Source organism: Bos mutus, chromosome 18, assembly GCF_027580195.1.
Source record: "Bos mutus isolate GX-2022 chromosome 18, NWIPB_WYAK_1.1, whole genome shotgun sequence".
NCBI classification, from domain to species: domain Eukaryota; kingdom Metazoa; phylum Chordata; class Mammalia; order Artiodactyla; family Bovidae; genus Bos; species Bos mutus.
Genome location: NC_091634.1, coordinates 49,190,299 through 49,218,148, shown reverse-complemented (window position 1 = coordinate 49,218,148; position 27,850 = coordinate 49,190,299). Strand labels below are relative to the sequence as shown.

General features: G+C 54.1%; 1 protein-coding gene across 7 annotated transcripts in view; it reads left to right on the top strand.

Moving 5' to 3' along the window:
• Positions 1-26,910, top strand: part of BANP (BTG3 associated nuclear protein) — a 69,283-nt gene extending 42,373 nt beyond the window's left edge. For 2 of the 7 annotated variants that reach the window (XM_070388575.1, XM_070388579.1), the window contains 7 exons: positions 1,877-2,116; positions 6,393-6,560; positions 9,892-10,022; positions 11,496-11,558; positions 13,414-13,452; positions 24,917-25,156; positions 26,270-26,910. In XM_070388575.1, the coding sequence (XP_070244676.1) occupies positions 1,877-2,116; positions 6,393-6,560; positions 9,892-10,022; positions 11,496-11,558; positions 13,414-13,452; positions 24,917-25,156; positions 26,270-26,341 (953 nt within the window). In that variant the 3' untranslated portion in view covers positions 26,342-26,910. Of the gene's footprint in view, positions 1-1,876; positions 2,117-6,392; positions 6,561-9,891; positions 10,023-11,486; positions 11,559-13,413; positions 13,453-24,916; positions 25,157-26,269 lie in introns of all 7 variants that reach the window. The other 5 variants (XM_070388574.1, XM_070388578.1, XM_070388577.1 and 2 more) reach the window with 3 other exon arrangements.
• The last annotated feature ends 940 nt before the right edge of the window (positions 26,911-27,850 follow it).

Sequence of the window (27,850 nt, the reverse complement as noted above, 5' to 3'; positions counted from 1 at the left end):
GCAGGGACGAACACGGCGCGCACACAGGCTCTGGGCAGCCAAGTAGGGGTATGTGTACAGGCAGCCCCCAGGGAAGCTGGTGTCAGTTGGAGTCTGTGATGGAGAAGCCGAGTCAGAACACCCCTGCCAGCGCCCCGTTCTGACCCACCTGGTGTCCCGCCTCCTCTACACACAGGTGTGGCATCACTTTGACATGATGTTGACTCACGGTTTGGAAAATGACACTGAACTCTTGTCCAGTGTTTGCTTTAAAAATATTGTCTAAACATAGGAGCTGGCTGCACAGAATTCATAATACTTGTTCCTGAGAAAAACTGCAGGGTCTTTGGCGGTGTGGAGGTTGGGGTTGAAGCCTGCAGCCCGATGTCCTTGCACCAGCCTGCAGGGCGCCTTCCTGCAGTGACCCCTCCAATTCTCTCCCCGCTTCCCTCGCCCGTCCTGCCCCTACTTGCTTCGTGGCCGGATGGCTGCAGGTGGAGGGAAGTCCTTCCACTCTGGTGTCGTTAAGCCTGTCATTCTAGGTTCACTGAGGGTTTAGATCTTGAGCATTAGACCCAGTGCCGGGCATAGAGTTGCCACTCTCTGTAGGTAAGTTAATAAACTCACTGGGAGCTGGTGCCTTTGGGGCATTCCAGCAGTGCCTGAGCCAGTGCCTCTAGAAGTCCCTTCGCATCACATTTGGATCATGTGTCCACTTGCTTTTTCTGTGGTTAGGTAAATGCCACAGGTGGCTGATGGCAGAAAGCTGCTCCTGGCTCCCCCTCTTTGCCTCCAAACCAGCCTGTTCCTGAGAAGTGGTTCTTCTTACTCATCTCTTACTCTGAGTTCCAAAAGTCAGACTTGTGATCTGTTTTCTGTCCTTAGCCAATGTCAGGAGCCAGCCTCCCTCACCCCTCTAGTGGCTGGCCAGCCCAGGGGTGACATGGTTGTCATGATGGGGCTGCTGAGCCTTGCCTGGTGTTCGAGGAAATTGCGTGATTCAGGAGCCTGGCCTGGAGAGGCCGCCCTCGCAGAGCAAAGCAGAGCGTGCAAGTTCCAGACAGCCGGCCTCTTGGCCTGTGCTCTTTTCCAGGCCTGTGGCAAAGCTGGGCGGGTTGGCTGCCCTTTGTGGGGCCTTTTTTTCTGCATAGAGGCCAGAATGTAAATATCAGGACATTTCAAAATAAATTTCATGAGAAATCTTGAAACAGTGACAAGCCTGGCTGGAACATGACTTTAAGGCCCCTGGCCTGGCGATCCTTTGCAGGAAGCTGGGTCCCCCTGTGAGGTTTAACTCCCCCTCCTGTCACCGTGCCCCCAAGTGCAGGCACTTTGAGGGGCCGCCTTGCGGCTCAACTTGCTTCCACATGAGGATCAGAAGGAGTGCTTGGAACGGCCACTGTGCGAGCAGCGTCAAGCATTCTCTTGATTTGCGTTCCTAAGTGGAGTTTCCTTCGGCTGAAAGATGAGGATTTTTAAAGCTGATGTTTGTTTGACAGCGTTAAGCCCTTTCACACACTTAGTCAATCCTGCAACTCCCGGGAGGCTGTGACAGACGGGGGGAGGCGTGTCGGGGACACTGGCCCCTGTCAGGGTGTAGCGTCGCCCCTCATTGCTGACGGAGCTGGCGGGGTGCTGCTGGGCTTGCAGACAGGTGGGCTCCTGCCTCCTGCCGGGAGGAGTGGGTGCCAGCCGCCCTGATGCCCTGCCGCCCCATTTCCTCCTTCGGTTTCTTGCCCGTCGCGAGAGCGTCCCTGGCTGCCTCACTGAGGTCGAGAGGGCAGGTCCTCCTGAGTGAGCTGAGCTCCAGACGCTCGCTCCCCAGGCTCCCCTCAAGGAAGCTGGGGGCGTGGGCACTGTGGGCCGCGGGGCTCACCCGGACCCCTCTGTCTTCCAGAGGACTACCCCAACGGCACGTGGCTGGGGGACGAGAATAACCCCGAGATGCGGGTGCGCTGCGCCATCATCCCCTCCGACATGCTGCACATCAGCACCAACTGCCGCACGGCCGAGAAGATGGCGCTCACGCTGCTGGACTACCTCTTCCACCGCGAGGTGCAGGCCGTCTCCAACCTCTCAGGCCAGGGCAAGCACGGCAAGAAGCAGCTCGACCCCCTGACCATCTACGGCATCCGGTGTAAGTGCCACCCCTGGTCCCGCTGGGGGCGGGCACCGGGGGACCCCCAGAGGTGGGGTGGGCGGCTCTGGGTCAGAGCTGGTCAGGAGCGGGTGCCCCGTACACGTACACTTAGCTTACACTTAGCTTTCTTTTTTTAATTTTATGGCCACACTTCTTGGCATGTGGGGTTTTAGTTCCTCGATCAGGAAGCGAACCCATGCCCCTTGCAGTGGAAGCGTGGAGTCTTAACCACTGGCCCACCAGGGAAGTCCCTGCAGTTTCTTTTTCAGACTTCTTCTGACTTCGGGCACGCCAGCCACCTCCTGGGTCAGGAACCCACTGTCACCACCGCCAGCCACATCCACCTCACTGTGGACAAGACTGGGTTTTACATTTTTTCTTTTTTTCTGATTATCAGAAGTATTTTCCTTGCTCGGTTTTTTCCAGGGGTGGGGAGAAAAATTAGCATTTGAATCACAAGCACTTCTTTGAGCGAGGGAGCAAAGTTACTGAGCGAGAAACATGCAGGATGCCAGCTTCTTCAGGCTTCCCCAGGGTTAACGGGCCCCCAGAAGCTGGGATGACCAGCCATACAGTTCACATGCTCTGTGCAAAAAGGAGCTCTTTATTGTAAACGTAAAGAAATTGGCCACGTTGTTGTGAGGCTTAGGATCTAAAGACAGAGCAGTTGCCTTTTCCCCATTGAATTGATAGAGCTGTAGCCTAGTTCTCAGGGCTTTACTGGTGAGTCACATAGGCATCTGCTCAGGCTGCGGGAGCCTTCTGGCTGATCTCATGAGACTAGAGATGAGGCTGGCATGCCCCCCGGGGCCCTGAGCGAGAGGTCTTTGAAGACGGCTGTGAGGGGGACAACATGGAGAGACCCCCGTGCCGGGAGATGTGATTTAGCAGCACAGATGGGAATCACGTGTGCATGAGGACTGTTGTCAGGTTTTCCCGAGGCAGCCTGGGGCAGAGATGGTGTTGATGATGGTCCACAGGGACCCAGAGCCCCACTGACACTGGCCTCTCTGGTGTGTGACAGGCTGGCCGTGTCTGGGGCCATGAGGTTGAGACCATGGTTCTAGCAGAGCCCGTCTCCCTGGGAGGGCTGGGGGTGAGTCTGTCTTGTCTGTGGTGGAGGCTCACAGCCTGTGGCCCGTGGCCATCGTGGTTTGTAGCAGCACGAGTCAGGGTCTGTCATCACATGGCCGTGTGATCCTGTGTGTCTGTGTCTCTCTCCTCTCCTCCTGGCAGCCCTGTCCTGCTGCATTCAGAGCCCACTGAACTCCAGTGTGACCGCTTCTGTGGTTAATTCCTCATGTCTGCAGCGACCTTGTGTCCAGGAGCATCACCACGTTCTGGGTCCTGGGCGTGGATGTGAACTTTGGGGCGCATTTCAGTACAGTGCTCAGGGCCTGGGTTCTTTGGAACCCCGGGTGATCAGGCTCCTCCAGGCCCAGCCCAGCACGCCTCTCTGGGGGCTAGGAGGAAGTCGTGGTCAGTGTGGGCTGGTGGGGGGAGGGAGCCTGTGAGAACCAGAGGCAGGTGGGGCCCTGACTCTCAGGGCACCCTGGAGTGGGCTCTCCTCACACTCCAAGGGGCAGGGCGCCCGTGGCAGGGTGGGGCTTGCCTGCTGCAGTCCCCCGCGCCCCCACCAGCCGCTGAGGGGCTGGCTGGCTTGTCTGCTGCTGAGACCAAGCACTGAGACGGAGAGTCCTGAGGTGCTGGGGTGGGGAGGGGCTGCTGGGCTGTCTGTGGCCATTTCTTCTCTACATGGGTGGGCGCCGAAGGCTTGAATTTTCAGGCTGGTTCTCACTCCTCGCTGATAACTCAGCTTTGGAGCTGAAGTGAGGATAGTGGCGTTCTTATTTCATGAGGTTTTCTTAGGAGCATCAAATGACTTGAGATAAAATGCTTCAACAAGTGTGAAAAGCAGTTAATTCAAAGTAATCTTTTTATCACTCATTATGGGAGCTTCCCTCCTCCTTTCACTCAGCTGAGGTTGCTCAGAGCTGTCAGAAAAGATGAGGGACGCCTTTGGCAAAGTGAGAGGAAGCCCAGCTGTGGCGCCAGCCTTCGGTGCCCACCCCCGCCCCGCCCCGTATGGTTCCCGGGGCAGAGCCAAGCCCCTTGGTGAGGGGGCATCGGTGCTGCTGGTTCCTTCCTTAGTTTTTCTTGGCAGCCATCATGGGGGCATCTGCCATAGAGCTGGAGTCTTGAGTCACTGTTGGAAAGAACTATGTAATAAGATGTCTTAGAAGCTTCTAAAAATGCTTAGTGCAGAACTATGGAATGTGTATTTTTTCTTTAAAGGACATAAGCCAGGTTTTGAACTGGCAGGTTGGTTTTTACAAAGTCAAATTTAGGTATTAACGTTTTTGTTTGTTTCTTATATTTGTACACCTTCATGTGTCTTGTATATATTCTTTTCTGTTAGTAACAAGTTCTGAAAGTTTGCATAATCTTGTTGATCCCTCGAGGCATTTGGAAGGTGTTTTCCTTGCGCAGAAGGCAGGAGGGGCTGGAGGGTGGTCTGCAGGAATTCGTCTGTATTGGAGCAGGCCCCTGACAAGGTGGTGGACATGTGTGTGGTCATCAGCTCTTTGCCTGTGTTTGGGCTCCTCTGCAACTGTAGTTGGTAGCTGGCTCTTCCTGTGACTGTACGACTGCATTTAGTGGTCAGTCCCCAGTGATTATACGATTGTAGTTCCAATAGTTGGATTCAGTCAGTGTTTGAGTTCTATTGTAACTGTGGCTGGTACTTGGGTTCTCTTGTCGCTCAAGTGAATAACTGGCTGGGACTTTGTGAGCTTGCCCTGCACTTAGAGCCATCCCTTGCATGGAGCCATCCTTCAGTAAATAGTGAGGGACGACTCTGGTTAGAGATGACCTGGAAACCAGCACGGAGGTGCCGCGGCCCTGCCGATCCCCTAAACCCAGCCCTCCTTAACCCAGTTACTCCTTATCAGGATTACAGACATTTTGGTTGTCATTCTGTTTAGAGTTAAAAATGTCTTAGCTTGTGTTCACAAAAAGTCAAAAGGTGTTTTGACAAAAGAAAATATAGTTTACTTAAGAAAACAGACACTCCCTTTGTTTTGATTCTTCTAGGGTGTGTGGTCCCCATGGAGCAGATCTCAGATTTGGGGCATCAGTTTCTCTCTCAGCAGATACTCCAGACTTGGTGCTCTTAGCAGTCAAAACAGGAAGTTTTTCAGCTTAATCTTCTTATTAAATTTTTGGATTTCATCCACTTATTTTCTCTCTATTCAGTGGAGCTTTGTGACCAGCTAGACAGGAGGTCACCCTGGTGAAAAGCATTTCTTGTGGTTTGCACGTTCCTGACAGTTTCTTTCTGTCAGTTGAGCACAGGGAAGAGATGAGGTGGTCCACTGAGAGATGGGTGGGCTGGCAGGGCAGGATCTCCTGTGGGAGGGGGGTCTCAGATACCCGTGTTGCACACTGAGAGCTTGCTGTAATGTAGGGGCCACCAGCGAGGGTGCTGGTGGGCTGCAGCCTGGTGTCCCTGCCTCTCTGGCCAGCAGTCAGTGGACGTGATGCCCACTAGGCTGGGTGTGCGAGGGCTCCAGGGAGGAGGCTGGTCTCTACCTTTAGGGACTTCTGTTCTGACTGAGGAGGCAGACGGGGAGGCAAGGGAACTTCCATAAGCCTCAGACTCAAATAGCTGTGGAAGAATGTCTTCAGATGAATTGTAATCAGCATTTAGTCAACAAACATTGATGTGTCTGTCCTCGCTTGGACGTTCTGGGTTCTTGGCAGGCATGGGTGAGCATGTGTTTGTGGAGGAAACAGAGTAAATATCATCAGTATCTAGGGGGTGGCAGTTGGGAGGGTTCTGGGGTCAAGTGGGCTGATTGAGGGGAGGATCATTTAGATCGCGTTGGAGCTGAGACGTGAGAGGAGGGAAGGAGGCGGCTGGGCAGCGTGAAAGGGGTGACAAGCTTCAGTTTCGGTAAAGCTCTCAGGACCCTTGACTTCGTCTTGGCCTCGGGACCCAGAAGGCTGTGTACGAGATCTGGGTAGACAGTTGGAACACGAGCATCCAGGACGCCTGTGGGAGCCCTCACCCCCAGCTCGCAGCTTGTCTCCCTCTGGTGTGAGTGGATCAGGGCAAAAAAGTTCAAGTTAAATGAACGGAAAGCCGTCGTCACCCATGACAGGCACGCCCAAGGTGGCTCTTGCCTGTCAGGCTTTCTGTTCCCGCCGTGCCCTGACCACAGCTGGGCAGGAGGCCGCGCCTCACCTTCCTCCCGTCGGATGTGTTTTGCAGGTCACCTCTTCTATAAGTTTGGAATCACGGAATCCGACTGGTATCGAATCAAACAGAGTATTGACTCCAAGTGTCGGACAGCTTGGAGGCGAAAACAGCGAGGCCAGAGCCTGGCCGTCAAGAGCTTCTCCAGGAGGACGCCGTCCTCGTCCTCGTATGGAGCCTCAGGTTTGTGGGCAGCTGGGTGGGTGATCTGGGGCCATCAGAGGCAGCGTGCTCTATGCCCGCTCGTGCCCTGGGAGAGGCTCCCGTGCGGGTGCCAAGGAGCAGAGCGTCCTGGGCTTGGCAGTATCACGAGGGTCTCGGCCAGGACCTCCGGTGGGTTAGCCTGTGGCTGGCTCTCTGGCCGCCCCTCGGGATGGTGTTCGGATCCCCCATCTGGGCAGCGGTCTTGGAGCTCCGTGTTTCCAGCTAGCACCTGTGTGAGGCCCTGAGCCAGCCTGGACCGGGTCCGAGCCGGGGTGGGGGAGGCTGGGCTGGCTGCTAAAGCGCCCTTTGCCCCTCAGGCTTGGTTTCTAGCAGGGGTTGATGATGACACGCTTCTCTTTACTCTCGCTCACTTATTTAAACATTTTCCTTCCAGTTACTAGTGTTTCTTTCAGCTGAATGACAGTAATTTGGTTTAATGGCACTTTTGTGTCTTCGGTTTATTTGTTCTCTGTTTATAAATACAGCAGTGTTCCTCCTGAGAGGCTGTGAGTTTGAGCAGCTCGGTGCGGCCGTTGGCCTTGTGTCCTTTTGTGGGTGGCGAACAGGCTCTTCAGTGCCGATGCTGGGCAGGCTCCGGTTCTCAGGACATGTCCTTTGGGATGGACTCTGGCCGGCCCTGGGAAGGTCTGCAGAGTCCAGTAGCACTTCCATGGCCAGAGTGACCAGAGCTTTCTCAGGGGCAGGGGACCCCCCTGTCATCCTGCTGGGTCAGCTGTCCTCTGGGTCTTGGAGGCGGACTTCTTGGTGCTACAGGGCGCGCTGCTGCCTCCGTCCACCCAGCTCTGCATGCTGCACCTCTGGGGTGGGCTCGGGCTGCTCTCAGGAGATTGGCCTCCTGGGAGCCATAGAGGGCCCTCTCCTCAGGCACTGGAGCCCTTAGAGTTTCGAGAGAAACACGGAACAGCACGTGCTTCTGTCAGTTTCTGTAACTTCCTGTTGACTTGATGTTTCTCTCAAACTTGATACGCACAGGGTGGTTGGTTGAAGGGCCTCTGGGATTTTGTTCTGATCTTCCTGTGTACTCGAGGCCTGACACAGCGAATCTGGTACCTAAGGCTCTTCTGGTGACAGACATAATCCAGGAACATGTCAGTCAACCAGGATTCCGTAAATTTGGGCTTTGTGGTAATTCCAGCTGGGGTTGCCTTGTTTACTTCTGAATTATCAGCACACAGAAGAGGAACTGACAAGTAAATGCTGTCGGTGAGCATCTGAGCCAAGGCTGCTGTATTTAAAGCTGGATTAGTACTGCCAGTTTGAGCACAAACCATATCACTAGTTTCAAGGGACTTTTAAAGTATCAATTTATTAAAACATCTGTATTTCACACTCCTGTCTGGCCACACTGTGTGAATTTTTATATGTGCTTGAGTTTAAGGGGCTGCCCTTTATTGTGTAAACACCCCCAGTGCTTTCCCTGCAGCTCTCGTTGGGGAGCATCCGTGTAGGGCTCAGAACGTGAGGGTTGCAAGGAACCAGCTCCTGACCTTGTGTCTCTCTGGACGTGGAGGAGCGCCAGCCAGTGGGGGCAAGGTCTGTGAGAGGCTGCCCTTTCTGTGTCTCTCTGCTGGGAGCAGGCGGGGAGGTCTTTCCTCAGCAGGAAACCTTGTCTCCCGTCACTTGCCGTAGCTCTTGGATTGTAAGCAAGTAACCGAGGCCCGTTTTTGCGCTGGATTTTGATATCAATATAGATTATAAAACATGGGTTTAAATTGGTTCTCACGAAGTTGCATGCTTGTGGGGAGCTATTGATTGCGTGGTTAGTTCAGTAACTGAGGTTTCTGATGTGTTGCACGTGTTAACGTTTTAATGCTGTTATATTGTAAGTTTTTAAAAGGGTAGTCAGTGGAGTCTATACCATAACAGGTTGATAGGCACCATTCAGCTATCAAAAGTGCATGAAAAGTCTGTTCTTCGAGAATCAGATGTTTTATATCTTTTGTGTCCTTCCATTCATGCCTGTATTCCACTTCTCAAGGAATTTCACTCTAATATGTCTTTATCTTTAGAAGTTTTTTGAGTAATCCATTCTTAGAAAGTGAAAGTCGCTCAGTCATGTCCAACTCTTTGCGGCCCCATGGAATATCCAGTCCATGGAATTCTCCAGGCCAGAATACTCGAGTGGGTAGCCTTTCCCTTCTCCAGGGGATCTTCCCAACCCAGGGATCGAACCAGGGTCTCCCGCATTGTAGGCAGATTCTTTACCAACTGAGCTATCAGGGAAGTCCTAATCCATTCTTTACAACAAAAATATGTATGTACACTGGAGAAGGCAATGGCAACCCACTCCAGTACTCTTGCCTGGAAAATCCCATGGATGGAGGGGCCTGGTGGGCTGCAGTTCATGGGGTCGCTAGGAGTCAGACACGACCGAGCGAGTTCACTTTCACTTTTCACTTTCATGTATTGGAGGAGGAAATGGCAACCCATTCCAGTGTTCTTGCCTGGAGAATCCCAGGGACAGGGGAGCCTGGTGGGCTGCCGTCTTTGAGGTCGCACAGAGTCGGACACGACTGAAGCGACTTAGCAGCAGCATGTATGTACATTGACAATTAAAATTTTTTCTGAGTCCTAATGTTGTAAGTGTATAAGAAAATTCTCCTGGTTGAGACAACATTGCAATTAAAAGTGATACACAGGAGAACAAACGTATCTCATTTTGGGTTAAACATGGAAAGTACACTATTATTGGGCTTCCCTGGTGGCTCAGCAGTAAAGAATCTGCCTGTAATACAGGAGACCTGGGTTCGATCCCTGGGCCAGGAAGATCCCCTGGAGGAGGAAATGGCAGCCCACTTGAATATTCTTGCCTGGAGAATCTCATGGACAGAGGAGCGTGGCAGGCTATAGTACATGGCATTGCACAGAGTTGGATACAACTGAGCAACTAAACAACAGTAAAACTTTTATTGAAAAGTTTACCTTTAATTGAGCTGGTAGGGCTTTTCCCCCAAAAAATCCATGGACCAATCCTACTTTGGGCTGGTCTGAAACAGAGTTTAGTGTCTACTTTGTTCCTGTTTTACACTTTTGTTGCTTCATCTGAGGAGCTTCACTTATACCCAGTGGGTGGCTGGGAACCGTCCCTGTTCAGGGGTGGTCGGGTCTTCATCTCTGTCCACAGGTCAGAGATCTCTGCCGTGTGACCAGCTGCTGCTCGTGACGCTGCACATCCAGGAGCTGCCAAGTCCAGGATGGAGGGTCCCCCTTCCTCCCTGTGCGGGCAGGGGAAGACAGAGGTGGGCTCAGCCTGGGCTGATCTCTCAGGCCCGTGTGTACCTCCCTGCAGAGACCATGATGAGCACACCGCCGCCCTCCAGTGAGTTGCAGCAGCCACCCCCACAGGCCCTGCACTACGCCCTGGCCAACGCCCAGCAGGTCCAGATCCACCAGATCGGGGAGGACGGGCAGGTCCAAGTAGTACGTACTTCTTGCCAGTCTGCTCTCGTGGGCGGGAGGGGAGGGGAGGGTTGGGGGCATGACCAGCTTTCCCTGCGGTTCTGGACCCGCTCACAGCTTGGGGGAGGGGTCCAGTGCCAAATCAAAGCAGAAGCGGTTAGGGTAGGCCTTCTACAGCTCACAGATACCCTGGTCCCTGCAACTCTGCACTTCTGCCCGTCTTCCTGGGGCACCATGATGTGTCCTAGGTATTTCCTCAGCTCAGAAGCACGGGCACCCTGTACTTAGGGCCAGTGGAGGAAGCTGGAGGCCTTAGCGTGTAGCTTCTTTGGATTGGGTGACAAGTGCCCCTCTGCGTGGCGCCCAGCACCCCCAGCCCACCTGGCCCTGCCTCATGTGCTGCTGGCCCAGGTGGACATCCCTCCCAACCCTTCGTGGGTCCCGTGGCCAAAGAGGGCGGGCAGGAACTCTCTGGGGATCCTGGGGGTGCTTCGTCACCCAGCCTCCTCGCCAGCGGGCTCATGGCAGGGCAGCCTCCTGGACACCTGGTTAGATGCCGCACTCCACACACCATCCGGAGAGGGAGAGGTTCCTGAGAGCACAGGGGGCACTTGTGAGGGGCGTGTCTTCTTCCAGGGGAGACAGAGCAGCTACAAACAGTGGTTCTTTGTTTAGCTGACAGTCCCAGAGGCAGTGACTCTTAGCTCGTTAGTGAGGAAGCTCTCTGAAAGAATTCCAGAGTAGATAACTGTGATGCAGGGTTTATATAGACATGGTAACATGAACACCACAGAGAAATCTTCAGTGGTTTATTTTCAGGCCCATTTTGATTAAGGTAGAATTTTAAATAAGATAAGGGATATTCATTTCATTGAGCAAAGTTAAGATTTACAGTAATTACTCGTCTGCCTGTACCTGCAAACATTTTAGTTGGAGTCTTTGATTTTTTGGAACTATATTTATTAATGTTTACTTCAGTTGTTTACATAGTCATTGATTTAAAGAGTTGACTGACCTGTTCTCCGTGTGGATACAGGTACAACAGCCACTCACCTTTCTAGTCATGCTGCTGTGTGGCCTCGGGCACCCCCAGGTTACTAGGGGCGCTTCCTGAAAGTCCACAGTTTCTGGTCCCCCTCCCGGTTGATAGTACGATTTAAAAAAAAAAACACCAAAAACTTCAGTTTTCTGGAAAATTTTGGTTTCTCTTTTTTGTGTGTCCTTCACATTCTTAAATTTGCTCGTTTAGTGACATTTAAAGCGTCAGCAGAGTTTTCCTAGGCCTCGTTGCCCCTTTAAGAATGACTGCAGAATGTTAGTGTTATGGTCTTAAAGTGGTCCTTTGGGAGGCGGGTCAGTCGCTCACACAGTGCTTTGTGACTCTGGCGGCTCTGGCCTCCACTGTCTTGTCCTGAGCTGTGAGGGTGAGTCAGGAGCGAGTGTCTCCTGTCTGCCCTGATGCTTCCTGTGTCTTCTCTTCTGCGGATCCCACAGGGCCACCTACACATCGCCCAGGTGCCTCAGGGGGAGCAGGTGCAGATCACGCAGGACAGTGAGGTGAGTCCACCAGCCCTCCTGGGGCCCACAGGCCTCCTGCACTCCGACCCCTGTAGTGTGCATGACCACTGGGCTGCCCCGGGTGACACAGGCGTCGGCAGCGGCCCCTTGATGTGCGCTTCTGGGGGCCTTCCTGCCCTGGCTGCGCCGGTGGCTGTCAGGGTTTGTTTTTGGACACTGTATGGAGGCTTTTGCTCCTGGAGAGCTGCCCTCTGGACCGCTGTCTCGCCTGAGATACAGACCTTCCTGCACTCCAGCCTAGGGGTGGGAGGAGCATAAGAGGGTTGCCACAGACTGCGGCCTCACCATCCTCCCCACCGGTCTCGGCTTCCTCTGCCCAGGGGGCTGGTGCCTGCCTTGAGGGGGTGGGAGTCCTGTGAGAGAGTACATGTAGGCCTGTGAGCCGCCTCGCAGCTTTCTCTGGCCTCTCCCCACTGGCGTCCTCCTTACTGCTACCCATAGTAAGGATGGAGGCGGGGGCTTCTGGCTGCACGCCTGCCCTCTGTGTGCGTGGCGGCTGCCACGGGGCGCCTGGCTTGGGAAGGTCAGCTTGACTCCCACCTTCTTCCCAAAGGAGAGGCTGAAGGACTGGGGCTGGGAGCCGTCCACTCTGGCCAGCGTGGTTCCCAGCACCTTGTCCAGGACCCTGGACCCACACCCTGACCTTTGTGCCCAGTGTGGGTGGAGCTGAGGGATGGGCTTGCTTCCTGCTTCAGGGCTATTACCCCCCCAACCTCTGGGTCCCAGGTCCCAGGAGACCTGGACCCTCTGGGTCCCAGGTCCCTGTGGGCTTGCTGGCTCAACATTCTTAAGGGGGTGTCTGTGATCTCACACAGAGCAGCAGGTTGTGGGGGCTGGGGTAGGGGAGCAGACTGCAGGCTAAGTGGGGGCACCCCCAGAAGTCTGGGGCTTCGCTTCACTGGGCACGGGTGAGGGGCCACACCCACAGAGGGCTGGGCATCCACCAGCTCACCTGCCTTGCCACCTCCCTCCATGGGGGCTCTTGAAGGAAATCTGCAAGGGTGGGATAAGGAGGAAGCAATGTGTGTTGCTTTTATACTGTTTCTGCTAAAACTTCACTAGAGTACTTCTGAATTTCCATTTTTATTATCGATTTTACTCACTTTTCCTCCAGTTTCCTTAACTGAATCCTTTGTCCATAGAACCTAGTGTTTTTTGCTTCCATTAGGAATTGGGTGCACTGAATTAGAAGCAGTTGCTGATAGTATAATGATTACTTTGTAATAAGTTACAGCATGCAGTTAGTCTTCTTATCACATTAAAACCTTACCTTGTTCATTTAAAAATTAGGTAATTATTTTGTCAAAATGAGGATATTCGTAGAGATGTTTAGCAGAGCCTACCAGACTTAAAGCAACTATTTTTTTAAACCAATGAAAATGGATTTCCAGCTGATGAGATCCTGGTGTATGTGTGGTCTGGTTAATTGCATTGTGTCCCACAGGTTTCCTGGTTGCAGCAATGCCACGTGATGTGTCCAGGGTCTCGTGGGGGAGTGTGGGACCTCTCTGGGCTACTTTAAATTCTTCTTTTGAGTCTAAGATTGGTTCCAAGTAAAAAGTTAGAAGAAAATAACATTTTCATATGGAGTCAGGGTTGGGGGTTAGGTCCAATGTTTTTTAATTGGTTTGCTTTGTTTTTGTAAGAAAAAATAGTATTTGTAAATGTAGCTTAAGTATTTTGAGGTTTTTATGGCTATGGAGGATTGTGTTTTTGTAGAATGGATGTTAACAGTCCTGCTGATTCTCACAAACGGCCTGGGGACATTCCTGCCTCTGTGTCTTGAGTCTTGAAGCATTGTTGTTGATTGCCTTTTTTTAAATCTGTTTTGCAGGGCAATCTGCAGATACACCATGTGGGACAGGATGGGCAGGTAAGTGCTCACTTGTGGTGGGTCCCAGCTCATGTTGCTGCAGGCAGGGTGGGGCTTGTGGATGGCGGGGCCCTGGGCCGCTGTGCAGTCTCTGTCTGCAATATAAGGCAGAGTTTGTTCCCGTTTATTTCTGTCAAACTCTAATCACTGCCATTTTCTTCTGGTCCTGAGAAAAGACACAGAAACCCTCACTGAGCTCACCTGATGTGAACTGTCCAGAGCTGTGAGAGTCCCCAGGCCATCTAGAGGCCCAGGGGCCTGCTGTGTCTAGGGCTGCTCCTGGGGCTGGAGCTGGGCTGTCCCCCCAACCCCTTGGTCCTCATGCAGGCTCCCTGCGTGGCCTGGGGCCTCACAGCATGGTGGCCAGGCCCCCAAGGGATGTGGCTAGCTTTTGAGAGCTGGGACGCAGACACGCAGGCCCCGAGGTGACCCCCCTCCGGAGGGCGGTGTGGGCTGTCCGTGTCCTGCTCTGAATCAGGAGGACGAGCTGTGAGGTGGTCGGCAGGGAGGCATGTGGCATCTCTCGGCACCCACGCTGGGCCCCGTGCAGCTTGATCGTGAGCTGCTGAAGGGCAGGGCCGTGTCCTTCCTATAAAGGCAGGGTCCTGCCTGAGCGCCAGAAGAGGCCAGGCAGATTCCCATGGAGACGGTTGTTGGGTGATTCACGCACCATAAGCCCTGAAAGTGAGCCCCCTGCTCAGGCAGATGGGTTGGTGGTTACCCTGTCAGCCCTAGCATCGACCTCAGCCCACCCACCTGAGTGGCATAAAACCCCCATCGAGAAACTTGACACGACTGTTAACTGTGTGCTTTGTTGTTGGGGCAGCTTGGCCGATGGTAAAGTTGGGGGTGTTTTTTATAATTAGAGTGTATTGTTAAGATTTTGTTTAACTGGTGTTCAGTCGCTCAGTTGTGTACAACTCTTTGTAACCCCATGGACTGCAGCATGCCAGGTTTCTCTGTCCTGCACCATCTCCGGGAGCTTGCTCAAACTCATGTCCATTGAGTTGGTGATGCTATCCAACCATCTCATCTTCTGTCATCCCCTTCTTCTCCTATCTTCATTCTTTGCCAGCATCAGGGTCTTTTCTAATGAGTTGGCTCTTTGCATCAGGTGGCCAAAGTGTCGGAGCTTCAGCTTTAACATCAATCCTTCTAGTGAATATTCAGGATTGATTTCCTTTAGGGTTGATTGTTTAATCTCCTTGCTGTCCACGGGACTCGGAAGTGTCTTCTCTAGCACCACTGTTCAAAAGCATCAGTTCTTTGGTGCTCAGCCTTCTTTATGGTCCAGCTCTCACATCCATACATGACTATTGGAAAAACCATAGCTTTGACCAGACAGACCTTTGTTGGCAAAGTAATGTCTCTGCTTTTCAATCGTTGTCTAGGTTTCTTACAGCTTTTCTTCCAAGGAGCAAGCGTCTTTTAATTTCATGGCGGCACTCACCATCTGCAGTGATTTTGGAGCCCAAAAAAATAAAGTCTCTCACTGTTTCCATTGTTTCCCCATCTGTTTGCCATGAAGTGATGGGACTGGATGCCATGATCTTAGTTTTTTGAACGTTGAGTTTTAAGCCAGCTTTTTTACTTTCCTCTCATCTTCATCAAGAGGCTCTTTAGTTCCTCTTTGCTTTAGTCTTAAGATGTCCTTTTCTACATTAAAAAATTGAGATCTAGGAAAATCTAGAGTTATACAATTTCTGGGGTACATTTTGCATTCTGTTCATCTTGATTTGGGGGGAGTTTAAGAAAACAAAGCAAAGACCCCAGCATTTATTGGCGTGACTAAAAAGTCGTGCACCCGAGCAGACTGTTGGGAAGAGGCGCCTCTGTTTGCAGGGCTCGTCAGCGCCCAGGCACAGTGTGCTCCCGGGAGGAGCACTTTGTCGTTTCGGTCAGCCCCAGTGTTGACTGAGCGTGTGAGGAAGGTAGGAGCAGACCCGTGGGCTGTTTCCTGCCTGTGGCACTGTGCATTCAGCAGGCGCCTGGGTATGGAGCCAGGGATTTGTGGGTCAGGTGATTATGACCTAGTGGGATGTCTCTACTCTGTCATCAGGCAGCATCGTATCTGTTGGAACATTTGAATCGGGCCTGATTTTGTCTATATTTTGGAGATTTTTGCCTCATGAGAAATCTTTAAAGACTGCAGTCTCTTTATATTGGGAACTGTGAAATGGTTTGATACTGTTTCAACTAGATGCGTATTTTGGTAGAAGATTTTAATTTTTTTACAGTTGTGGTTAATGTAATCTAAAATGTGTGTGAAAAAGGTTTGTGTGTGTATGCAGGCTGAATGACATCAGGACACTTGGAAACCTGGGAGATGGGTATGTTCTGGTAAGCCCATCTCTGTAGTGATGAATATGCCAGACACACACAAACATGTACACACACACACGGTTCACGTGGCTTACAGAAAGACAGGCCGCATGGTGATGGGGCCACGTTCCTCTTGCATCTGTGAGATGTTTCCTCAGGATCTAGATAAACAGCTCTGGCTTTCTTGAGACTCTGAAGCCTCTCATGACATCTTTGGCTTTTGTGTACATCCTTATACTTTGCTTAAAATTGAATTTCAGTAGCTTTCAGAATTTTTTCCGTAAAACAAGGCCTTATAAACCCAGCTGGGAAAAAGATTAGAAGAGATGGGAAGTATCCAACATTTTATGTGTAGATCTTTTTTGGAGTGGATGAGAAGAAGGGCTGTGTGTGTGGGGGTGGGGGGGTGGTATGGTGTGCGTGCAGGGTCCTTTATCTGTGGCGTTGGAGCAGCCTCTGCCATCCCAGGGCTCCAGTCCACTGTCAGTGGTCTGCGACACCTTGCCACCAGCACACACTGTCACTTCACTTCTAAGAAAAATGTTTCCTTCAAGAAAATACATTCCTGCCAAAATGCAGACACACTTCTTGGAGAACCTAGGTAGCTTGGGATTAATCCCTCTCGGAAAAGCCTTCTCTACCAGAAACGGTGGAAAATATAATTTAATCTATAAAAGGGCAGATGCAGAGAAAGTTTGGTGTTGACTGGTTCCCAGAAATATCCTAGAGAGGTCACAGAAGCAGCCCTGCGTCTTCTGTCTTGCTGAGTGTGGTGCTGTGGGCCGTCACCCTGCTTGAGGCAGCTGGCCCCGTCGGCCCTGGTTTCCTGCTCCCAGTTCCATTCCTCAGGAATCCTGTTCCCCCAAGGAGGCTTGGGGCTGTGGGAGGGTACCCAGTGCCCAGGATTCACCGTTCAGTGTCTCCTGGGCCTGTGGGCAGCAGGGAAGGCAGCTTCAGGCTGAGGGGAACTAGTTAGTGCCCCCAGCATGTCAGTCTGGGCCTGTCACCTGTCCCTGGAGTTGTTCCAAACAAGATGGTTTCAGGTTGGACAAGGCCAGGAGGACGTTGACTGAGATTTAGGCTGGAAACATACGGTAATGCTTTTAAGAGGAAGTTGCATGTTGCAGTTACTTGTGTACGTGATTCCAGTATCGTAGGTTGTTGGAATCACATTGTCTTCGGAGGCTCTTGTTGGTTGAGGCCAAGTAGCTTTACAGTAAAACCCCTAAGGCTCTTCCTATTGTTGGATGATCGCCCATGGCCCTGAACCCCTTTGGTCAAGTCTCACCTCAAAGGCTTTGACTCCAGACTTTCAAGGGAGGAGAGACAGGCCTTCAAATTGGAGAATCGTTTCTGATCCATTTTATCATTTTCAAATATATGTTTGAAATGTTCAATTAAATAGCTTTGATTCCATTAGATCGAAACTTTATTCATTTCTGTTTTTCACCCACCCACTGTAGTGTGACTTTTCAGCACTCGGGGATTCCCTGTTGGTGAATGAGTGCAGTGGCATTAGTTAACTGTAGGATACCTGTTGGTTGAAGGCGTGTTGCTGCTCTTGTGTTTTTAAGCCATTTAAAAACGTACCATATGTCCATTGATGATTTTAGACGAGTTATTACCTGGAAATTTACAGAGGAGAGCTTACCTGAAACTCACAGCTCAGTAGGCTGAAAAATGGTGACTTTTGAGTCGTTCCAAATTTGTTTTCAGTGTGGCCCAAGTTATAAAGCTTTTTCCACATAGGAAAGCTTGGTGATTTCTCTGGAGTCTTCTGAAGCTCTTCTGTCCCTGCCTGTTTTCTGAGAGAGGCCTGCGGGCAATTTGGAGCCCACGCCGGTGCTGGGCCAGCGTCTTGGCGTTTGGGTGACGGCACAGAGCAGCTAAGGATCCTCCCCCAAGAATTTTGCTCCAGACGCCGTCAGGGAGCTGCTGTCCTCCAGGACAAAGCGAGATACCCCTCCTGCTCCACAGGCTGACTCTGTCAGTTTCTGGTTTGGCGGAGGGTGGGTGGAAGCCGAGCCCTCTGATGGGGCTGCCCCATGACATGCTGGCTGTCTCTCCAGATGGTTCACTTCTGTACAGTCAGGGACAGGAGATGGGAGGTGCCATGGGGACGTGTCCCTCCTGTCTGCCCGGCCCCAGCTTTTCCCCCAGCAGACTCCAGGCGCCGTGACCGCCCATGAGGCAGACCCTGGAGGACAGTTCTCCATCCTCTTAGCTCAGGCATGTCTGGACTTGGGGGCTGCAGTCTCAAGGTGGGTGGCTGCCCGGTGCACAGCATCTGAGCTTTATGCAGTGGACTCGGGCACGTGGGGTCTGGAGTTGGCACTGGGCTGCCCCACGCCAGGGGAAACAGGACCACCTGAGGACCTGCAGAGTGAGAGCCGAGTTCTCACAGGGCCGGGACACGAGGGTGCCCTCGAGCCACGTGGCAGCAGAGTCACTGCAGCAGAGCGGCCTTCCAAGCGCAGTGTCATTTCCCACTTTTTTCCTCACTTTGTGAGTGAACCTCGGAGTTCTCTTGAGGTTAACTTCACTGTGGGTATAAGGAATCACGCCTCTAGAAATCAGGGCACAGTGTGATCAGGGTGCCTGGGCATGAGACTGAAGCCACTGCTCTGATGGGTCTGGAGTCTGAGGTTGGTGGGCGGGATCCCAGTCTGGGCCCTGGGGAAGTCATGTTCAAAATCTGGCAGAGCCTCTGCAGCAGAGGTTGACTTCTGGTCCAGAAGGTTCCGAGGAATCAGGATGGCTTCTCCTGCATTTCCTGTAGTCAGGTACTGAGATGAACGTCCTGCCCCCAAGTAAAGTGAAATTGGTGTGACGTGCCCCTGGGTTGGAGAGTGTCTGGCACACCTGGCAGGTATTGTGTGTGAGAGATGAGGGAGGGAGGGGTGGAAGGACCCTTGAGCTGACAGGTACCTGAGCATGGTAGGCATTCAGGGTAGAAAACTGATATAGAATTATTTTCATGTGTAAACAGACACAGTCACTGATGTCAAGAGTGCAGGCTGACATTTCATGTTGACCCCCAAAGTGAACCGAGCAGACGGTTCACTGAGTGGCCCCACAGCGAGCGTCAGTGCTGCCTCCCGTCCGCCCCTGAGCTGGCACAGGTGTTGTCAGCCATGTCCCCATAATGTTCCCGTGTGACCTGTGCTTGCATGGACACATGCACACACCTGTGCTGAGCAGTGAAGGAAATGCACACACACACACACACACACGTGCTGACCAGTGAAGGCCTGCCCAGACTCTGAGGGTGGCCGTCTTGTGGTGAGTGATACGGCTCGGAGTGGACATGGACTCTGGAGCAGACACCTCTGACAGATGCTTGAGCTGTGGAGGGTGGCAGGAACCTCCTAGCTGCACAGGCCATCTAGACGTGGCTCCAAGAGGCTGGGGAGCCGCCCAGGGACACTGGCACAGCAGTTGGAGTTTGGCTGAAACAGAAAGGAAAGCGGGGGCTCCTTACAAGTCAGCGTTAAGGACGTGACTGCTGGGTGGGCCTTACATTTGGGGCAATGCTGCACTGGCGTCTGAGTTGAGCTCCCCAGAACTAGAGGGTAACCCCAGGTAGATGAGGACAGACTGGCAGGTGTTTGGCCAGGAGAGAAGCCAAAGAGGTGGAGAGAAAGGCTCAAACCCCTTTCTTCACGGAGGCTGGTGGAGAGAGATTACCCTTTAGAGGGAGAGTTCTCTAGCGTCACCTGGCGTGGTGAGGTTCCCACTGTCTGGTCTGTGTTCTCCTGCTCGACTCTTCCTAATGCGCCCGCCCTCCTGACTGGCTGTGGTGTAGTGGTGTGCCCAGCGGCCTCGAGGGGCCGCCCAGTGCCTTCAGAGCCTCTTGTGTTTGCTTGTTTTCTCTGGCTTGTGGTCCTGGGCATGTGAGTTAGCCTGAGTCCCCACTTTCTCCCGGGCTGAGAGGCGCTCGGGGTAACAAACGACGACACCTGTGCCCTGTGTCCAGGCTGCAGCTCTTGAGCTGCGGGCCCTGCTCCCCTGCAAGCCCACTGGCCTGGTGGTCTCAGCCGCGTGCAGGGCCTGTCTGCTCACAGGCAGGCTGAATGATGACCATGGTCGTGTGCGTGTCGTCCTGACGCCAGCAGCAGGGCGGCCTCTGTGCCCCATGTGCAGTGCAGACATACATGTCGCTGGTAGTCGGCTGCACTCTCGTGTGAGCCTGCTCTTTCCAGCAGCACCCCTGCTTCGGAATGCAGCCCCCAGTTCCCTGTGCCGGTGCGGGGTGGGCTGGGACGCTTGTCTCCTGTCCCCCCGTCTGGGTGGGCGGCTGTAGCCAGGTACTGTTGGGGAGGTGCAGATGTGCACACCATTGAAGGCTGAAGGCTGGGAGCCCGACACCAGGGTGCTGGCAAGGGCCATCTTGCTGGTTAACGTCCCCACATGGTTCCTCGATGTTCGCGGGGGCGGGGCCCATGCCTCTCCTCTTCCTGGGGAGCGTTGAGCCCTCATGGGCTCAACAAAAATTACTGTTGGGTTTACTGTGATGGGACAAGAAGAACTTCTCAAAAACGTGGCGCAGTCTTCTTACCGAGTTTAAGTCAGCAGGGAGCACTCAGCAAGTGACCCACTGAGCTCCGCCCCATGGCCTCATCTAACCCGTCTCCACATGCCGGCATGGTGGATCGTTGGGCTTCTGGGATTGAAGGACTCCAGAGCATCCGTCTGCCTCAGGAGGGATGTGGGACGTGGGACAGTGCTGCTCGGGGGCAGAATGGGGTGTAGGCCGCTTTGGCCCAGAGACCTGCTTGACCGTGTGTGTCACATCAGATGTCAGACATGGCCTCTGGGGGCAGGCCCCTCCTGGGGGGCGGGGGCAGGCGGCCGTGGGTTGTTGAGCAGACTCCGGGGCAGGGGGTGGGCAGTCTTCTGGCAGGGTGGGGCAGGCGGCTGGGGGGGTGTTGAGCAGACTCCTGGGGGGGTTGGGCAGTCTTCTGGCAGGGTGGGGCAGGCTCCTGGGGCGCCACAGCCATGGTGGAGCTGGACCCAGTGGCCATCGCTCAGTGGGTCACTTGCTGAGTGCTCCCTGCTGACTTAAACTCGGTAAGAAGACTGCGCCTCGTCTTTGAGAAGTTCTTTCTTGTCCCATCACAGTAAACCCAACAGTAATTTTTGTGGTTCTGCGCAGTAAGTTTTCCAAACTAAAGAAGGAAATGGTAGGAGCCAAGTACACAGTTGGGGGGCAGGGAGCGAGGGAGGCCTGAGCTCTGCTTCCTGGTTGTCCGCATCCTTGGTGGGCATTTTAGCTGTGAGGGTGACGGTGGGCACCCTCTCCCTTCCCCAGTAGATCACTTACATGTGTAATTAAAACCTGTCTTGTTTTCCTGCTCCATCTCGCCCACTCCCTACCCACCCCACCTGCCCCTTTTAGAAGTCTGAGGCCTGGGGCCCGTGGGGAGGTGGCGGCCGTGGACTTGACTCTGGCTGAGTTGTTCCACCCTCTTGCTCCTCAGCCCCCTACTTGACCAGATGGTCTTCAGACTCGTGGTTGAGATTTGTTCCAGGGACGCTGCCTCTGAGATGGTGGGCTGGACACTGCGTGTCTGCAGACTTGTGTTTTTGCTTTCTTGTGTTTGTCTAGGCTTTGTTTTCCTGCTCCCAGACTGTGTTTGAGGCTCAGGCTCCGATGCCGCCAGGCATGAAGCAGAGGGCACAGGCTGCTTGTCCTGCCGCCTGCCCTGCGGTGCCGAGACCGGGTCCCTGGGGCATCTCCCGTCACCCGGGCTATAAATCTGGTTTCTGCTGCTGCCCTGTCAGCTATGGAAGCACCAGCTTGCCAGCTGGCTGTAGCATGCTTCCTAAAGCGTTGAGTCTATGGTCTGGAGCCCCGACTCCTCCTGTGAGGAACCTCCAGGCTGGGCCTTGCACTGTGGGCCCCAGGAACACGCAGGAAGTACTCTCTGCTCAGTTCTCTTTGGTTCTATCCATGTCCACTGGGGTTCCTTGAAGGTCGTGCTGGTGTCTGACCATCCTGAGCAGGAACTCAAAGTAGGATCCGAGGTAGGGGCTTCGTGTTCTCATCCTCGGGTTTAGAGGCTTAGGAATCGTTATTTATTTCTGGCATTTGCTGTACGAACGTATGAAATAGATTTTGTGCTGCTGGGTCTCCTGGCTGGTTGTCAGTTTGGGGCGTCTTCCTCTTGCCTCCTTGTCTTTCTGTCACGGGAAAAGCTGCTCTTTGAATTAACATCCGGATTTGGAGAAGTCCACTGGTAGATTGCATTCCCTTAACCAGCTGGGTTCAAGCAGAAATGCAGACACCAGTTGGTGACCTTGGCTCCTCCAGGTGGCCTCAAGTGTGGGGTCTGGGCCAGTTTCTGGCCACACATCTAAGCTGAAAGCCTGTCTTCTGAGTGCTTGAGGGTTTTCTGGTTGGTTTGTGTTTTCAGGTTGGGTGTGTGTGTGTCTGGGTGGGTTCTTGGTTGGGTTCAGAATTTTGTTTCTAAATATTACTGAAAAGTCCTTGGGTTTCTTGCATTTATTTTAGATTTTGCACCAGTTTTGCATTATCTCATTTGGGTGTTAAACAGAGTTTCAGAATTGGCAGAATATAGAGGAGAACCAGATGTGCGCACTCCAAAAAAACAGTGCTGGTAGATCCAGGGTTCCCTCGGTCGGCTGCTCCACATCCATGCCCTGTGCCATTTTTCTTTGGTCTGAAAATAACGGGCTATGCTCCAGAAACACGCAGGAAGCTTACAACCAAGGCCAGTCAGGTGGCGTGAGCCGCACCCGAGTCCACACAGATGTGTCTCCGCGGCCCCGGGGCTCCCACTCCCGGTCCAGTCCCGGGAGCCTGGCGTGCTGCTCCTGGCTGCTGTCCTGGGAGTTTGCTGCTGCCCAGTTAGATGTTCCTGAGGGCCCAGCCCCACCCCGCTCCACCCTGCAGCCTGCGAGCAGGAAGGAGCCACAGCTCGCTGCTGGGAGACGTGGGAGCCGGTCCAGGTGTGCTGGGCCCTTGCCATCCGGCAGGACCTCTGACTGCAGGCTGGTCCTCTGCCAGAGCGAGGCCCCCAGCTGGTGTCCAGTGGGCTCATGGCCTTGGGTGCTGCGGGGATCCTGCTGCTTTGAGCTAAAGACTTGACGTCAGCGGGCGTCCTCGTCACCCGTTAGGATCCAGGTCAGCACGTCCCGTCCCCGCTGGACCAAGTTTCAGGAGGCTGCACGGCCCAGCCCGCGGTGTCTGTGCAGTTGGCCTACAAAGCACTTTGTTCTGTTTATCTTCCCAGGAGAAGCGCCCTGCTCCTGGTGCTGTGACTGCTGGTTGGGTGTCCACCCCTGCCCCTCCCTCCGGAGAGGCCCTGGCTGCAGAACTCCCTGAGGCCCTTTGGGTTGTCTTTTGTGGGATTGTGCGGGCCCCATGCTGGGCCAGGTGCGCTTCCTGGCAGAGCTGTGGTATCCTAGCTCCCGGCCGGGGGTGCTCCTGCCAGAGCCTCAGGGCCAGTGGGGGGCGGGGAGCATCGCAGAGCCAGCTTCCTGACCACTCCTCACAGCCTGCTCCTGTCCCAGTCCTGTGTAGCTTTGAGAAGACATGTTCTTAAGTCAGGGGCGGGTGGCACAGCTGGGCTCCTCATGGGGCCACCCTCCCTGCGGGAGGCACTGTCGTCACCCCTCTTTACCTGCAGGGATGTGTGTCACATGACCCCTAGAGCCTGCCCGCAACAGTAGATAGTACCTAACCCATGCTGCATTCTTCCTGTGCGTGCACACCTGTGTGATGTCTAATCTGTAAATCAGGTGCAGTGAAAGAATCTCATGTGGCCAGCGTTGCTGCTCTGGGGCTTCGGGGCCCTTGTGAAGTAGGGGAAGCCTGTGACCCCTCGACAGTTGAGACACTGCTGAGTGCTCACGAGGCGGGGAGTGGGGGCACAAGGTCAAAGGTCAGGATGGTGCAGAGTGTCCTCTTGGGGCTCAAAACAGCAAACTTCAGGACACATTTATTTCTGGAATTTCCCCTTTAATATTTCTAGACTGCCGTTGATTGCGGGTAACTGAAACCTAGGATGAGAAGGCGGCTTGGTGGGTGGAGCAGCCCTGGAGGCCGGGACACCAGGCGTTTCCTGGTAGAGCATCGGAGCCCGGCCTGGTTGGTGCCTTTGCTCCAGGCTTGCTCATCTCACGTGAGAAGCAGGTCCTCCTTCTCAAGGGAGTCAGAGCCGCTATTCCCAAGGAGACGCTTGTCTCCATCGCTACCCTTGTCCCCCCAACCTGGGTAACAGACCTCCCTGCACTTTTTGGGGGCAGGGGATGGTGCCGAGAGCGGCTTTCTTGGAAGAGTCTGGAGGGCCCGCAAAGTAAGGGTTCAACTCATTCCTGAGTCACTTATCAAGACCAAACCAGCGTGGGAATGTTTCAAAGGCATGTTATTTGGAATGAATTCCCAGTTGAGAACATTTTACTATTTTTATTTTTATTTATTCTCTAGACTGGTAATGGGCCTGCCTTCCTCATTATAAATGTTGCATGTTTAGATCCCGGGTTTCTGACTTTGTAATTCTTAAGATTTAATCAGCTGTGCAGATCGTGTGAAAAGTCACTTTATTGGCAATGCCAAGAGGAAGAGCTCTCTGTTAGAGTACCACAGATGCCTTCCGCTTAGCTCATCACCAGGACCAGAGTGCCATGATTTCATAAGTTTCATTAAAAGATAGTTTTTGACTTGATTTTAAATTCATATATTAAGGGATCTTTCACCAGGACAACAACAACAAAACCAGGACGACGACGTAGCACCTAACACGTGTGGTTGAGTCCAGGACCCGCAGGGGCGAGGTCAGGGCCAGGGGACTTACAGGGGTGGCACCCAGGGGGACCAGCTCACAGAGCGTCCCTGCACAGGGTGAGTGCCAGTGAACAGCGCCAGTGCAGTACGTCTGCACTGCCTGACACGTCCACTCGGCAGCTCGTCGGCTCCCCCAACCTCAGGCGGGTTGCTGTGGGATTTGGGGCCTGGCGATCACATGCCTGTTTCTGCCCCAGCTCCTGCCAGGGTGACTCCAGGCTGGGGGTCTAGAAGTTTCCAGGTTGCCAGGATGCGGCTGCACGTTTGAATCACTGTTGTTCAGTCGTTCAATCCTGTCCTCTGTGTTGATGCGTGTCTTCTCTGTGTCTCAAGGTGCTCCAGGGGGCCCAGCTGATAGCAGTGGCTTCTTCGGACCCGGCTGCCACAGGGGTGGACGGCTCGCCGCTCCAGGGCAGCGACATCCAGGTCCAGTATGTCCAGCTGGCGCCAGTGACCGACCACACCGCTGCGGCCCAGGTGGGTCCTCCCTTCGGGAAGTGCACAGGGCCCGGGGCTCCTGCAGGTGTGGACACGCTTGGGCCTTTCTACCTCGGACCTTCTTCCGTGAGGAAGGTAAGTGACCGTGAGAGGCGCCCGTGTGGACCTAGGCGCTCACTTGGGATTCTGTCTCTCGTAAGTGCCTGGAAGTGTGAAGGTGAGAAGTCGGTTCCTGGCCCAGGGACCAGCTTGAAACCAGTTCTTGAGCTACTCTCAGGCACATGTTTACCTATGAGTTTAGAGACCAAATCAGGTGCACCCGAGGCCTTGCTGTTCTTCAGGTCGGGGCAGGGCCAGCCCAGGGTCCGAGGTCCTGCAGGCCCGCGTGTGGGTTTGTAACCCCCAGTGATGGTGCTTGGTCAGTAGACCATCATGGCCTCCCCTGGGTCTGGGGGAGCCAGACTTGGACCCCCGTGTGGTGCCCAAGCCCATAGGACAGGCAGAATCATCAGGGTCTCTCAGGGTGTGGTCAGGCTCAGACTGCTGGGGCGGGGGTGACACGGGTGTGCTCTCCTCAGCGCCCTCAAACCCAGCCCCTCTGGAGGACGCCTGTGCTGAGCCCTCAGACGGGTGGGCAGACACCCCCACTCCTGCCACCCCCACTATCGGGAAACACTATTGTGTCCATGGGACGTTTGCACTGAGAAAGCACAGCCTTGAGCCGCAGTCGGAAGAGCAGCGCCAGCCTCACGGGCACTCTGCCTCCCCTGTGTGGCCCCGGGAGCCATCCAGCTAAAATTCCTGCCAGGGGAGCCCACCTGCATTACCTTTGACCAATGGCTTAGGGAGTCCGATAAACCGCCAAACTGTCTCTCTCTGGGGGCCCCATTCTTGGTGGCTGAGACGCGTGGTCAGTGACTTACTCTAAGATTGTATTTTTCCCTTTGACTTATCGTAAACCTGTAAATATGCTGACCACTTGAAGGGTGCCCCCAGTGAGAAGCAGGGTGGGAATGGAACCCAGTGCTGGTAGAGGGGGCGGTGCTGGGGCACTTGTGGGAGGGGTGAGTGGGTGGGTGGGTGGGGGCAAAGTGGAGGCCCTGCAGAGGGACGTCGGCGTCCCTGGATCTGTCAGTGCCTGGGCCACCAGCCCAAGTATGTGTTCTACTCCATGCCTGAAAACCATGTGTGTCTTGTGACCGGGCGTGGTCTGGGCCCCTTGATGGAAAGCCCTCTCCCTTCTTGCAGGCGGCTGACGCCCTGCAGCCCACCCTTCAGCCCGAGATGCAGCTGGAGCACGGGGCCATCCAGATCCAGTGAGGCTGTTGACCCTCCCAGACCCGAGCCACGCCGCCGCTGCGTGCTGACCCCTGCACACTGGCCCCTGCCACCTACACCGTTCACATGCGCCCGCCCCTCGGCTTCGCATGGGAGGGGCCCGCCCGCGTGCTGCTAAAGTGCATCCGAGCGCCTGTCTGCCGGGAGTGTGCCCTGGGAAACAAAGACAACGGTAGCCCCTGCCGCCCCGCCCAGAGACCCTGTTTCTTTTGATCTCCCCGAACGTCCAGGGAAGGAGCGGGAAGCACAGTGCGGTTGCGTCAAGTGCACGCCGGAAATCAAGAACTGCGATATTTTTCTCTGTTCAAACAGCTTTTTTTAATTTGCTATGGTGTTTATAACAAAAAAGAAAATCGAAAAAAAAAACGGAGTAGCAGAAACCTTTTGCTGTGTGATCTGTTCAGTGTAACAAGGATAGATGTTCACAGGAGACGACTAATGATTTTGATGGAGACGTTGCTTACCTACTTTTTTAGGGGGACGGATGCGCTCAGCGCTGTAATTGTGCATTTCTAATGAAATGAATGAAATAAAATGTATTTATGACCATGGCAGCTGTCACGGTGTTTCCTCCTGGGAGCTGCCTCCTCCCCGAGCACCGCCCTCAACCCGAAGCCAGCCTTGCTTCTTCCTCCTCTGGGCGCTCAGCATCACCCCAGGCCTGACACGGCCTCCTGCAGCCCCAGAACGTTCCAGCTCCAGGGGGTCCTTGGAGGAAGTCATGTCCGAAGGAGCCCTGTTGTGTATAAACAGTAAAGAGAAGGGCAGGAAAGGAAAGGAGTTCCACACAGAAGCCCCTGAGGGGGTTCGTGTTAACCATGGCCAGTGGGTCTGGCCTGCTCTGCCCCTGTCGTCTGTTAGCTGGTGAAGTCCCCACAGTAGCTGTGCTCACTGACTCTGAACGTGGCCACGGCGCTGCCGCCGGGGAGCCTTCCCGGGTGTCCCCTCAGACCTGCCTTCTCCGCCCAACCCTGTGGGGTCCTGGGCTTCGTGATGCTGAGGCTTGCCATGGGCTGCGGGTGGTCCGGGGCAGTGCGTGCTGTGGCACAGCATCCCTGTGTTCCCTGTCTCCGTCTGCCCTCCAGGGGCGGGCACTGGGATGCCAGGCCTGAGGGGGGGCAAGTGGGAGGAAGGAGCTGGTGCAGGTAACGTGTGTTTTATCCCAGAGGAAAGAACAGAAGGAGGTGACAGGTGAGGGGATTTGGGAAGCAGAGCAGATCCCGAGCAGAAACACAGACAAAGCCACACCTGGACGTGCAGAACCTCGAAGACAGAGACAACGCGGAAGCAGCCAGAGAGGAAGGATGGGGAGGGAATGTCCGAAGCAGAGGCGTAGAGAGAGATGCTCCACGCGGAGTCGGGCCTTTAGTAGGACAGCTGTTGAGCAACGCAGATGACAGTGCCCGTCTGGCCAGAGTCCCACCCTGAGGGGCATGCCTGGGAGAATGGCACTGTGCATTGTTCACGGGCACATGTGCACAGCAGCGCTAG